Source organism: Pieris napi, chromosome 18 (assembly GCF_905475465.1).
Source record: "Pieris napi chromosome 18, ilPieNapi1.2, whole genome shotgun sequence".
Taxonomy (NCBI): domain Eukaryota; kingdom Metazoa; phylum Arthropoda; class Insecta; order Lepidoptera; family Pieridae; genus Pieris; species Pieris napi.
Genome location: NC_062251.1, coordinates 6,405,220 through 6,420,002, shown reverse-complemented (window position 1 = coordinate 6,420,002; position 14,783 = coordinate 6,405,220). Strand labels below are relative to the sequence as shown.

The window sequence follows — 14,783 nt, the reverse complement described above, 5'->3', positions numbered from 1 at the left end:
ATAAGTACTTTACTTCAAACGGTGCAATTGGACTTATTTGAAGTGAAACGTTGCAACACGCATAGTGCCATGGAGCGAGAGGTGTGGGAGAGAGCTATAGTGAGAAAGATTGAGAGAGAGAGTAAGGGAGATCGTGAAAAAATACACGCTATTGCACGTATACAGTGTGAATATAAATATACAAATACATGGAGTGATCATATACTGGTAGATAATCATCTATTGGGGCTTTTACCTCAGTAATAATTAATTTACAAAGTTTCACTTCCGACATGTGTACTTCGTACGCACGTACTTTTGTTTATAAATAGGCAGCAAACAGACAAAAGCCTTATCTGATGTTAAGTGATAATGTCGCCCATGGACACCTGCAACACCAAGAGGTATCTAAGAGTCGGCCTTTAAGGCTGCACTTTTCTCGTGAATGCCTCTAATGTTTAATCGTTGCAGACGTAATCGTTTTTTATAGACCAGGGGACAAACAGGTAGAAGGCTCATCTGATCTTAAATAATACCGCCGCCCATGGACACTTTCAATACTACTCTATCTTTACAAAATGGCCGGCAATATTACTTGACTTGCGTCAAATGTATACTTGTCGTATAGCTACAAGCCACAAGCTGAGTCATTCCTAACACGGCAACCAAATTTTGCCATTTTTTAAACACACATAGAGTACGTACGTTTTTTTTTTTTTTAAAGACAATTCACACCAATTGACCAAGTCCCATGCTAAGCTGGTGAAGCTTGTGTTATGGGTACTAGGCAACGGATATACATACATATTATAGATAGATAGACATATAAATACATATTTAAACACCCAAGACCTAAGCACAACACCAAATTGCTCATCACATCGATGTTCGTCTCAGCCGGGGATCGAACCCGGGACCAATGGATTCGCAGTCAGGGGTACTAACTACTAGACCAATGAGTCGTCCAAATTCTAGTACGAGTATACACGTACATATATATAGAAAGCCAATGAATTTCGGTTTCATTTTGACAGTAAACTGAAACAAAACAAATATAATTCATACTCATGCTGTCCCCCAAAATCCCACGTGCTGAACGTGACGGGACCTCTAGCCGCTCGTTGTGGTTCAAAGACCCACCAGCCAATATCCACGCCCACAGTTGACATACCACGAGCGCTGCGGTTGCCCATACGCTTTGCCCAATGCTACAATAAATCATAATATACAGGTGAAACTTATTTAACCTATTTATTGAACTTAAAATAGCACGTTAGAGATAACAATTTGAGGTTGCAGAAATAAATAGCACGTTAGAGATAACAATTTGAGGTTGCAGAAATAAATAGCACGTTAGAGATAACAATTTGAGGTTGCAGAAATAAATAGCACGTTAGAGATAACAATTTGAGGTTGCAGAAATAAATAGCACGTTAGAGATAACAATTTGAGGTTGCAGAAATAAATAGCACGTTAGAGATAACAATTTGAGGTTGCAGAAATAAATAGCACGTTAGAGATAAAAATTTGAGGTTGCAGAAATAAATAGCACGTTAGAGATAACAATTTGAGGTTGCAGAAATTAATAGCACGTTAGAGATAACAATTTGAGGTTGCAGAAATCGGAAAAAATAAGTGTATAATGTGAACACCATTGGAAAGATAAGAAAGAAAGATGTCTTTCTATATCTTATGTTATGTATAGGAAAAACACCTTTTGTATGGCAATCAAGGTTTATAATAATTTACCAAAAACATTAAAAGATCTTCCTACTAGAGTTTTTAAAAATCGATTTAATGTATTACTTTTAGTGAAAATGTATTATTCTATAAAAATTATGAATTAATTATAAGCATATTAATTTGATAACGTAATAATATATTTCATAAATGTGATGTAGTGATAAAATAAAATAAGAATTGACTATAATTAAATTACTCATAATACAATTGTAACTTCTATTCTAGCTTTTAAGACAAATTTGCACGCCATTACATGTGGTATGCGAACTTTAGATTGTACCACCATAATATTTTCTTTCAAATAAATAATAATTATCATTATATATTGCCGTAGAGTTGTGTTAGCCTAGCTTCGATTCGGTCCCCTGCTGTGCACCAATGAACTTTCTATATGCACATTCTTATGGTGAAGGAAATCATCGTGAGGAAACCGACATGCCTTATTATCGACGGCGTGAGTCAAGACAGGGCCGGCCAGGGGAGGGCTGTAGCCTCGGGGCCTTAACAAAAGAGCCCCACGATAGAGACTTCGGAAAAATATATTTTAAATTCCGACTAGAAAACAACTTTTTGATATATTTTTTATATGTTTGTAAATACTAAATGAATCTAATTAGTTTCACAATAAATTATTGATTGAAAAACTCTTTTATTCTTTTTTCTTTTTTTGGAAAATAATTTGGGTCCACTCCTTTGTTGCCTCCAGACCTCTAAATACCCTGAGTCAAGAACAGAAGGCTGATCCTGAGGCTATTGGCCTATTAGAAAATAATTGTCACTAAACAGATCAGACCTAAAAGCTTTAAGCGTTCAGCATGTAAAGCATTAATCTAAAAGATAACTCACATCGGTTGGTTTCCTTCGATGTTGTATGCCTGACTCTTGTCGAAGACATTCTAATAAACTTGTCTTCCCAATACCCTGAAAAAGATAAAACAGTGTCACTAGTTTCCGAAGACCATTTACAACTTATTGATCTTAAAAGGTAACATGTAATAATGTGTAATATAAAATGATCCTAATCCTTGGGATTGATTTGCTCCAGTTCAAACAATTTGTATGACTCAAAACTTAGCGATTAAAAAGAGTGTCGGAAAGTTTCTTGCCAGTTCTTCTTGCCCGCTCTACGCCCTTGACTTGCGAATCTGTAGTAAATGTAAATTTACAGTTAATTTAACTTTTTTTTGCCGTTTATACGTGTATTTGTATATGAATAAAGATATTTTGAGTTTGAGTTTGAATAACTGTCTTCCTTTAAGAATAACAGGATGTGGTCATGGCCATATTTACATAGGTATCTTTTCTTGGATACTTATGGCCATAATCCAGTTCAGTCAGAGACGAGAATATCTATTATAAAAGCCAGAACCGCCAGAGGAAATCGGCTTGTCTTAGACCCAAAAATTCGACGACGTGTGTCTGGCATATGAGACTGATCACCTACTTGCCTATTAGATTGACAAATGATCATGAAACAAATTAAGAAATCTGAGGCCTAAAAAGGTTGTAGCGCCACTCATTTATTTATTTATTATAAATCAGCGACTTCTCCAGGTCTCACACGGCTGGATACTTAATTTTTCAAATATTTTAGAAATAAATATAGCCTCTAATCAATGTAGCATTCTAATAGTTAAAGAATGCGGTCCATGTTCTTGATTGATAATTCAGAACAAGATATCTTAAAGCCGGGTCCAGACGAGTGTAACGTGTAATGTAATCCACCGTGTAATGTAACACGAATTCTACGTGTGGACGGCACTACGAGCATTACATGTAACGCTCGCGCGGCGCTCGGGGTTGATCTATCGGCTGTCGGTTTTTCGCGCGAACACAAAGACGCTCGCAGTGCTCGTTTGGACGGCGTTCGTGACGGTTGTGTCGTATGTACGTTCATGATGTGGAGTGACGAACAATCGCTTGAACTTATTAGTTTGTATCAAGAAAAACCTGTTATTTGGGATCCAAAAAACCCGCAATACTATAAAAAAAATCTGAAACACGATGCTTGGAGTGATATTGCTCATTCATTGGAAAGAGATGTAGAAGAATGCAAAAACAAAATGATTAGTTTGCTTGCTTCACATCGAAGAGAAAAAATAGTTTTCCACCATCGACGCTTCCGACTTTTGCGGTCTTCAGTTAGTAAATACATGAAAATAAAAGCCGCACCAGCTATCACGACCTTCCTATTCGGCATGTTCGTAGCAACTGAGTGGAAACAGCTTTTGAAATATTTTCGCATTCACAATTCGCTTTGAGTTCGTGTGCCGTCCACACTGTTGATGCTAAATTACACGTAATCTTACATTACACGTTACACTCGTCTGGACCCGGCTTAAGGTGGGAACTGACCAACGTTACGAGGTGTAATGTAACATGTAATGTAATGTTACACAGCGAGCCGCTCGTTGCTCGCTTTGAGTGCTCCACCCGGCTGTCGGTTTTTTAGCGAATCCTTTGAGTGTTACGCGGTTCGATCAGTACGCTCTTTCTCAAAAGTCGTCCCGAGCGCACGCGCGTCGCGAGTAATCACACGTCAATCAATCAATCAAACATGGAGTGGAAAAAAGAAAAATCTCTGTATTTTTCTATAAAATGGAAGAAAAGAGGAAGTGTTGTGGAACCCAGCTCATCCAGAGCAAATAAATTCAACAGTTCTTCAAAATCGATCGGAGACATGCGTACAAAGTTTTTATACTGTCCAGTAATCATTTGGTTTTTCAAAGTTGCTATCAATGACAAACCACCACATACACCTCTGTTTTTAAAAAAGTTTGATCTCCAGTAACGTTTTTTCTTCTTCTTAATTTGGATGAAACAATTATTAAGTAGAACCAACGCGTCCTCGCTGTCGGCCATCTCATCAACACTGGCTGCGAAAGCGTCAGTTCCCACCTTTAAATGTCTAAATTATTAGACCCATGATAACAACACAAACAGATCTATAGAGTGTGTGTGAGTTTAGAGCGGATGCAAATACAATAAACACGACAATAGTCTATCGGTGTGAGATTCTGTGTGATCAGAGGTCTGTTACTGTCAACTGTCAAAATCGGCAAAAATAATAACTGACGTATCACCTATTTCGTATAAAGAAAAAATGTGGTTGTCTGTGAAGTCGGTTTCCGAACGAAAATTTGACGTGATAAAGTCATAAGAAAACATTTATGAAAAATTAATAAAAACCTTATGAATTGAATTGAATTATTCTCATATTTTTTATAATACAAAGAAGGAGTCAATAGAATTTTTTTTTATGATAAATTAAAACATATTTGCCCTCGTTAATTCAAATATTAATTTTAATAATAATTAAATAATATATCGCTAGTTAAATTCTAAGAATTATTTACGTCTTAATGTAAACAATTATTTCTGATGTTTTATTTAATTTCAAAAACAAACCTGTACTCCAACGATCATAAGCTTCATCCGTGCGTAGGGCTTCGCTTCGTGTAGCACCGATCTCAAGAAGCCTACAACGTCGACACTGCGACTTCGCCCCCCACGCACGACGGACCGAAGGGGCTCCGAAAGACAACAACCTACTGTATTGAGGTTCCACAGGCGGGATAGAAGTCCCATTTGTGGTGGCAGGTCTGTTATGTCTGCGGAGAGAAAATTGGCTTGACAAGTGTATTGAGACTGCTAAAACGTACTGGTAAAACGATTCGTGACCACCTAGTGACTCTTTATACCTAACAGTTACCATTATGTGGTGGAAAGTACTGAAAAGTCGAAAGTAATTTTAACAATAACGCGTAATTCAATCCCTCCAGTAACGTTTTACAAAAAAAAATTTATAATTATAAAATTACCGCGAGATCAAAGTTTTACATTCACATATAGCCGCTAGGTGGCATTGATAAAAAAACAGGTGATAAACAAAATTTTATGCTTTAAAGTTAAAGTCAAATTTTGTGTTTTGTGTCAAACCCATGGTATTTATAGGTATTTATACGTACCGACTACGTTTTGTGTCACGTGATTCATAAAAAATGATTTTTTACTCCATAACGTACTTTAAAGGCACGTGTAACAAAAAAAATGTGTGCGTGTACTAGGTGTACACACGTAAGAATGAAACTTCTTTATGACCTTATTTTTCGAAAAATGATCTACTATATGCAACTTTACAGAAATTGGTTAAATAAAGTTAAATTACATAAAGTTTAACAAAAGGCTTTTATTATTATCATAGACATGAATACAAATACAATTATTTCATTTTAACTTATTTCTGTACTACTATGTAGTACTAAGATTATTACAGAATTTCATTAATTGTAATAGAATTATTAGTATTACTATCATTGTTATCGTTATTATATATTTTTGTTACTAATGGCTTCGAATCTCTTCGGATCAACCGTGGTAGGGACAAGAAAAAGATGGCGCGTAACCGAAAAATGTGACAAATGTGTGTAAATTTTTTTCCAACGCCGATAAAGAAGTTTGACTTCAAAAAGCAACATGGCGCGTAACCTGCTACAAAATTTCTCCCATACGTCGATAAAGAAGTTTCACTTCAAAAGATGGCGCGTAACGGAAAAATGGGACGCGTAACGAAAAAATTTTACACTAAATTTTTTTCCAACCCCGATAAAGAAGTTTCACTTCAAAAAAAAATTAAATAATGAAGAAGTCAATCTATACAAATTCGTTTTGCATTACTTAGTATCCAATGTAACATTTATAGCTGAACCAACCTTTATTCCCGCTTAAGTTAAGCACAGCCAGGTTGCCAAGCAAGTATATGGCTGGTGGGACGGACTTCAGAAGATTACAAGACACGTCCAACATCGAGAGGAGTGGGAAGAGAAGACGTCGTTTGAGGTGACATTCTCCTTCTGACTGTGAAAGACAACTTCTATTTATAACGTATTGGTTATCTTTCAGGCCGCTAGTTAAACGACGCGGTTTAGTTAAGAGGCTAGGCTGTTAATTGAAGGGCTTATTTAGCAAGTTGGCTACGACACATATAAGTGTCTTAATTACTCCCATTCCATTGAATGGGTGTTCTAACCCCCTAAGCCTGCCATAAATTATTGATATGTAATAGAGTGGAGTTAAAAAATATATTTATATATTTTCATTTCTCTCATTATCTCAATTACACACATTCACAGAGGATTCCGTAATTTAATTCATCGCAAACAACTAAGTTTCGCTATTCGATTCCCGGCAAATACAATAATGCCTTAAATAATCGTCGCGTAGGTGTTTTAATATCTTATTTTGGATTTGACTTAAATTAAATCATAAACATGCCATACATAGACATAACATTTATTACTAACAAAACACACAAAATAACAATAATCATTTTTTTTTAAATAATGAAAGATAACATTCTTTTTTCTTTCTTCTTAAAAGAATAAGTTACGTTTTAAGTGTGTAATGTGTGTGTGTTGTGGTTGTAACTGGCACTGGCTCAGCATAATGCTGAGGAGCAGACTGTTCCACAGCGCTGGTCATTCTGCCGGAGACCACAGCTGCTAGTTTGGGCCTCAGACGCAAAAAAAGATAATACTAACAGTTTCCTCCTTCATTAAGATCGATATTTCATAAAGATATATAATTTATAACTTACCCATTCATCATCGTTATCATCATTCCGATGATCAGCCCTAGTCGCGAGACCATCATCATCAGTGGTGAGTTGAATTCTGGTTAACATATTGTTTGCTAGGATCTGAAAAGGGTTACAAAGTTCGTTCAACGCCTCGCATCGCCTATTTGCGCTAAATCGGTGTCAGTCACAGAAGGATGACAATTGTCGACTTTGACCGAACCGGAAATGGTAGGTAGTGGTGTGGTGGTGGTGATGAGCACTTGAAACTCAACTATAGACCGCATACCGTACCGCATTTCTTTATACCATTATTAAAGGATCCAGTGCTTGCAGTGGATAGTGGGGATACACCACCGTTGATGGTAAGCGCTAGTCTTAGTCTGATCGATTCTTGGATTCCTTTTTTAAGTTATACTTCTTTAGGCGCGTTATGAAAAATTGATGAGAGTGAAATTTTACGATGCGCGCGCACCTGAGACACAAAGTTGTCAGTGTGATTATAGCGTGCGCGAGCGAGATAGGAATAAGACAATCTACAAGTAAAAAGAAATAGAATATGCGTGAAGTTAGCAGGTATGCCAAGAATTTTGAATGAACATAATGACATTTACCTTTTAAATAAATAAGGGAGTTTTAATTATTTTTTCAAAGAAATTTAGCAATGCTTTTTCACAAAGACCTATTGTTACTTAGTTAAAAGGTTATGAAACATATCTAGTTATTAAATTGCATGAATAATATAATAAATAATAATAATAATAATTGTTATTAATATTAATTAATAATTGAATGATATACTAAATATTAAATATTATTAAATTGTTTACGTTAAATATTAATTAATTATATTTAAAAAAAATAAAGAAAGACAAAGAAGTATAACTTCTTACGCGCGTACATAAGTACACGCACCCATTTTTTTTTTATTATACTGACACGCGACAGCCGAACCACCGCATAGTATTGTACCAAGGGAAGGGTGCATCTTGGATAAAGCTTCTGAATACCCAAACCCAGTTATTTTGTGGTCCTTCGAGCCGGATATCTATTTAACTGCTTAAATCATGAACCATTTTTTTTTTCAATATATAGACTTACCAAAGTCCTTAAAGCTTCGAGTCTTAGATGACGCCGAGCAGGACAAGCAGCGCTAAGCAACTGGGACCTAACAGAGCCCCCTGAACGAGGCCTTATGCGTCCAACGCCTCCATTGGGGCAATAGCACGCCAATGGGGATCCGTCGCTGCCAAAACTTTCCATCTGGAACATGAGGATTTAGATGTATAAAAGCTAAAAAAAGAAGGCTGTATATACGTTAAAAAATAAATAAAATCATTTAATCGACACTTACAACTACAAAAACTGGGCGTCCGATTTGTACGTATGTACGCACGCACGCCCGTATGCTATACTATTGCTATCACAAAGTTTTGAAATTCATATATATTTGGAATAGCAAAATTTTTGTGAATGATGCTATGATAATGGCTATTACTTCTACCCCATAAGGGTCTAGTATTACGTAATGAATTTGGGTTGAGGTCTTGCAAAACGTTAGATGGGGGGTTTGAACTACGCGTTGCGTAAACTTTTTCTAACCTTTCAGAACGGTCGCGTAGAGATTCTCTCACGCATTTAATAAAACGTTTGTTTCCACTTGAATGATTTTATTAAATGGTCAAGTAACATTTTACTAGGGAAGAGGGGGTGTACAGAAAAACGTTATATCGCGTTACCCGTTATGAGCGGGAGGGGTCAAAAATCTCAAAAAATTGCGTAACGTAATACGTAAACTCTTTCTAAGGCTGTTGGGCTATAATTATTTAGCAATAGAATATTTCAAAACATTTTAAAACCATTTCAGATAATTTATTAGTGACTACATAACCTTAACAAATTGTTTTTTTTAATTTTGTTTACTATTGGCTTTAAACTTTTAAGAATCCCCAAAACGCTTTTGGAGACAAGATGGCGTCGCACCTATCCGTACCATATTTGTACCAAAACGTCCAGTTTTTTTAACGTCATAAATTACACCAATACAAATATGTTTGAACAAAAACAGTGTCTGATAAAACTAAACTCCAACACAGCGTTAGGATTAGACGAAGACATTATTTACGAGCTACGTCACCGTTGATTCTATTCTGTGAACGTTTTGTGTCACGTGACATTTTTTATTTTATTTATTTTCTCTATTTTCTATTTTACAGTAACTTAATACAATAGAAAACTAAACTAAAAACATAACAAATAAAAACTTAAAAGCTAAACCTTTTTATAATTATAAATAATGCAATTCTTGTGAATTCAGCCAGTGCAACTAAATATATCCGTCTCACAAGCAATCATTTAGGGTGCGCAAGACACGCGTAAATGGTACTTCTCTGAGCAAAAATCAATATTAATCAATGTAGATTTTTTTTAAAGTAACTATTCTTTAAGGTTTTTTTTAAACCTATGTTTTATACACTCTTAAAAATACTTTTAAAATATTTTTCAGACATTCAAATAGATCAAAATTACCTGGGGTAAACTCGGCCAGCAGGATATCTCATTGTGACTCAAGTCCAGTTGGCGAAGATTTGTAGGATATGACGTCACATATGACATAGATCTGAAAATATTTTAAGTTACAGATAGCTCGTAAATGTATACTTATGAATGTAAAATCATTCTAAAATAGCATTTACCATCACTTTTCAAATCAGAATAACTGACACCAAATCTCTCCGCCACCTCTTTTAGCAGCGTTTACACCTAGCATCAACACATTTATCACTTTATTTAAGGAACAGGGGGCAAAATGACACCCTATTCAAGTATTACGTCACGCAATTTTTTGCAGATTATTGGATCCCCCCCCCCCCATGTAACGTTTTTCTAAACCCAAGTATAGTAAAACGATTCGTGACCACCTAGTGACTCTTTATACCTTAAAGTTACCATTATGTGGTGTAAAGTACTGGAAAGTCGAAAATAATATTAACAATAACGCGTAATTCAATCCCCGCCCCGCATCGTAACGTTTTACAAAAGGACCCCCCCAAATTCATTACGTAATACTTGAACGCTCCCTTAAGGATTGGTACACTCTTTTCTTGAAGGACCGAAAGTCTCAAGAACGTAAGTCGTAAGAAGTGAGGTAGACCTCGGGTTCGAATCCCGGGGGATGAAATTAGTGGAAATTATACCTTAATCCATTATAGGCCATATTGAGTCTGGTCAAAGCTGGAGCCCTGCATGCCAACGGTGGTGGCACGCACGAGAACTGGTTGTGAGAGAGATTGAGAGACGCCAAGCAACTGGCTCCAGGACCCACTGGGGCTCTAACTGGTGATGGAGCCCTTGCCCCACGCCAGGCGTGCGCACGACGTGCTTCCGACCAGCTGAAATTTTTTGATTTATGGCGAAACCATTTTTGTTATATGTATTTTATTAAGAGGAATAACAGAAATAATTTACCAACCCACACTTAAAGAATCGAATAAATTTAGTATGTACGTAAAATCAAATAGTAAAAATCTTTACTATTCTATTATAGTCCAGTCAAATTATGGCTAAAAACGGGTTAAATAAACATGAGCGAACACAGTTTGGGGATTTTGAGGATCGATAGGGGGATGTATTCTGAGCATAAATTCCAATTTGAGGGGTTGTACTGAGGTCAGCTCAAGGTCATTTCGATGGAAACGCGTTTAACTCGATATCTCGAGAATGGTTAGTGTAAGGCGAAAAATTATAGAGACCTTTTCTTTTCCCAACAAAATTTACTAACTTTTTTATCTGAAACTTTTTTTTATAACATTAATATTTTTCAAGTTATTACTCCCGCAAGGCAAAAATTTTACTTTTTTTTTCTATTTTTCGTGGTTTTCTCCCCAACAATTCAATTTTATTAAATTTTACCGATCATCGAAGTGTACATCTTTTAATTGTGAACCATTTTGTTCTCAAACTGTTTTCTGTAATGCTAATACCTTCGTAGTTATATATTACTTTACCGAGCGAAATCCGCGCCATTGTCGCAACGTGTATCCACAGATAAGTTTTTAGGCAACGAGAGCAATAAGACTAGATTCATCTCACTACTGAAAACGGTTCTCATTAAATCAGACATAGAGGAGGAGCAAGCCGTAGAGGATGCGGATGGTCTAATTATCAGTACGGCTAAGAGAATTTCGCAGGAGTATAGTGCTGTGGTTGTTATTGGTGAGGATGTGGATTTGCTGGTTTTGCTGACTGCAACAGCTGGCGCGTGCAACATCATTTACTTGAGAAAATCTGGCCGAGGCAAATCGACGGACGCTACACATAGCCCATACTGCCTCAAACCGATATATGGGCCGAATGCCGCAAAAACCTTTTATTTTTGCACGCGATTAGTGGTTGCGACACAACGTCGGCACCATTCAACCTAGGCAAGATGAAAACAATGACCGCATAAAAAATATATAAAAAAGAAATGAATATAAAAAATGGCAGGCAGTGGGAGGGTTAAATTAGAATCCCTTCCTCCTACCTCTGATGCGGCATTTTTCCACTCTTTGAGGTGTTTCTACCAAGTTCAATACTGGCTGGAAAATTATCTGAAACCCGAGGAATGGGGCTGGCGTCGCACCCCCTGTGGATTGCAGGCGATAGCGATGTCATTGAAACCAGCTCCGGATAATTTACTGAGATCGATTGCGCGCAAATGCAAAACCAAATGCGGCAAAGCGTGCGGATGCAGAAAGGCTGGCCTCTTTTGGCACAATGTGTGAAACAGTTTTAATTGTTAATTTACTCCTTACCCAAAGTTACCCAAATTAAATACCTAATTTTAAATAGTTTAATCGATTGACCTTTTTATATTGCGACAGTGGCGCGGATTTCGCTCGGTAAAGTAATCTATAACTCCGAAGGTATTGGCATTACGGAAAAAAGTTTGAGAACAAAATTGTTCATAATTAAAAGTTCTACACTTCGATGATCGGTAAAATTTAATAAAATTAAATGGTTGGGGAGAAAAAGACGAAAAATTGAAAAAAAAGTAAAATTTTTGCCTTGCGGGGGACTAATAACTTGAAAAATATTAATGTTATAAAAAAAAGTTTCAGATAAAAAAGTTAGTAAATTTTGTTAGGAAAAGAAAAGGTCTCTATAATTTTTCGCCTAACACTAACCATTCTCGAGATATCGAGTTAAACGCGTTTCCATCGAAATGACCTTGAGCTGACCTCAGTACAACCCCTCAAATTGGAATTTATGCTCAGAATACACCCCCCTATCGATCCTCAAAATCCCCAAACTGTGTTCGCTCATGTTTATTTCGTAATTTGACTGGAGTATTACGAGACCTTCACATTCAATTCACACAATTTTCTCAACACATTTAATTTCATTATAATTAAAACTTTACATCGAAACTCGCACGCAACCACAAAACTGGTCTTGCTCGTTCCGCGCGTATGTGTGCGTGCACGCAGGTAACCTGGAAGTAGTATACGCCCCAGTGCGCTTTGTGACTTATTTTTGTACAGATGTTTATCTCTTTCGGAATCGTTAAAACATTGAATCATTTTTTTTTAAATTAATGTACTTTTATAAATGAAGAATATTGACTGTTCGTTTTAATGTATTTTATTCTTTTACATATATGAACCTACAACAGTTCCTGACAGTTTTATTCTTTAAATACATCAAATAAATTCTCGTGACACAATCGTATTTATGTTACCTTTATATCGTATAGTTTGTCATTAACGCTAGGGGTAATATTCAAAGACAAAACACGTCAAAAACGTATTGAATTCTTAGAGATTAAAGTAATAAGCACTCTTACATAGCATTTCCAGCTCGATTGCCAAGCCCAGGAATGTCTTCATCATCTGGTGTTGATTCACTGTTTTCTATGGACGGACTCCGTGACGCTGACTTCTAGAAAACAAAAGTTAAGCCGCAAATAGATATTAAATGTTCTGTCCCTTTTACATTTAACTGAAATTTATGGAAGGATTAACCGATACCAAAAATATGTAATTTTGTTGGAAAGCTGATATGCTAGATTTAGCTAGTGTATGTTAGTCCATATATTTCTCAAAAATCGAGATGGTAATTTGAATATGAAAATTATTAGCCCGCTACATTTAAAATATACAGTTTTTTTATTACTTTATTTTCTAGATCACTTTATACAAGAATGGTATATAGGTCGGTTGTCGAAAGCTGGCGCGTTCACAGTACTCACACTAATGCAATTTCACTATACAGTATGTTTAAAAATATGACTTTTTTTGCCAAGCTATATATTTTAGTCTACTCTGGGTTAGTAAGGTTGGGTGGGTTGTAAATAAATCAGCTACGTACGCTCAGTATTTGCCAATACAAAACCAGTGGCACTACAACCTTTTATAGTTTCTAATAGGCAAGTAGGTGACTTCTGTGCTTGAATCAGTCGACTTTCAAGGAATATTCCTCACGATGTTTTCCTTCACCGTATGTACTAGCGAAGCTAAAGCCACCAGACCGACACAGCTCCTTACTGCCAACACTCCTCTTCCTACAATAAACTAATTGCAGAGTACCCCAGACCATTTTCAACTTCGAATTGACGTAACTGCCATATTAAAGTTCGTTGTATGTAATTGAACCTGAAAATGTCTGTTACGACTTACCGCTTGTGAGAATCCATATGGCGCGGAATTGGTGGAAGGGGAAGCACCCGGTAGAGGAGAATCTGAAGGAGACGAAACGCTGGAGGCACTGTCATTTGACTGAAAAAAAAGAAGAATGTCAGACTAAAGATGCAAGAGGTTGGGATTCCACAAAAGAAATATTATTTATTTAATGTAACCCCAATGTATATGATAATGACGGTTCATTGCTCTAGTGGTTAGTGCCCCTGACTGCGAATCCATGGGTCCCGGGTTCAATCCCCAGCTGAGACAAACATCGATGTGATGAGAATTTGGTGTTGTGCTTAGGTCGTATGTGTCCGTGTATGCGGTGATGTTAGTTATTTCGACTATGTGTTTGCGTGTTGTTCCCACGAGAATGTAAGTGCGTGCTCCTATTAAAGTAAACTAAAACTCAAATGGTGTTTACAAAAATGACAACGCCAAAAATATTTTTGAAGTTATACTTCTTTATGCGCGTTATGAAAAATCGATGAGAGTGAAATGTTACGATGCTCGCGCACCGTGACACAAAATTAACAGAATGAAGTTGCCAACTTTTTAAACCACCCGAGCGTGCGCGAGCGAGATGGGAATAAGACAATCTACAAGTAAAAAGAAATAGAATATGCGTGAAGTTAGCAGCTATGCCAAGAATTTTGAAATTTTTTCAAAGAAATTTAGCAATGCTTTTTCACCAAGACCTATTGTTAAAAGGTTATGAAACATACTTAAGTTATTAAATTTAATGAATAATATAATAAAATAATAATTATTAATTAATAATTGAATAATATACTAAATATTAAAAATTGCGGGTAGGCGCA

The 14,783-nt window shown here is 36.3% G+C and overlaps 1 protein-coding gene across 1 annotated transcript in view; it reads right to left on the bottom strand.

The window, feature by feature from the left end:
• LOC125058424 (leucine-rich repeat serine/threonine-protein kinase 1) overlaps positions 1 to 14,783 on the bottom strand; it is a 97,114-nt gene that overhangs the window by 45,510 nt on the left and 36,821 nt on the right. Inside the window, exons 16-25 of the mRNA XM_047662486.1 lie at positions 13,957 to 14,055; positions 13,125 to 13,219; positions 10,495 to 10,689; positions 9,827 to 9,917; positions 8,399 to 8,560; positions 7,319 to 7,420; positions 6,435 to 6,579; positions 5,131 to 5,333; positions 2,569 to 2,643; positions 1,045 to 1,187 (exon numbers count right to left, since the gene is read on the bottom strand). Of these exons, the coding sequence (XP_047518442.1) occupies positions 1,045 to 1,187; positions 2,569 to 2,643; positions 5,131 to 5,333; positions 6,435 to 6,579; positions 7,319 to 7,420; positions 8,399 to 8,560; positions 9,827 to 9,917; positions 10,495 to 10,689; positions 13,125 to 13,219; positions 13,957 to 14,055 (1,310 nt within the window). The remainder of the gene's footprint in view (positions 1 to 1,044; positions 1,188 to 2,568; positions 2,644 to 5,130; positions 5,334 to 6,434; positions 6,580 to 7,318; positions 7,421 to 8,398; positions 8,561 to 9,826; positions 9,918 to 10,494; positions 10,690 to 13,124; positions 13,220 to 13,956; positions 14,056 to 14,783) is intronic.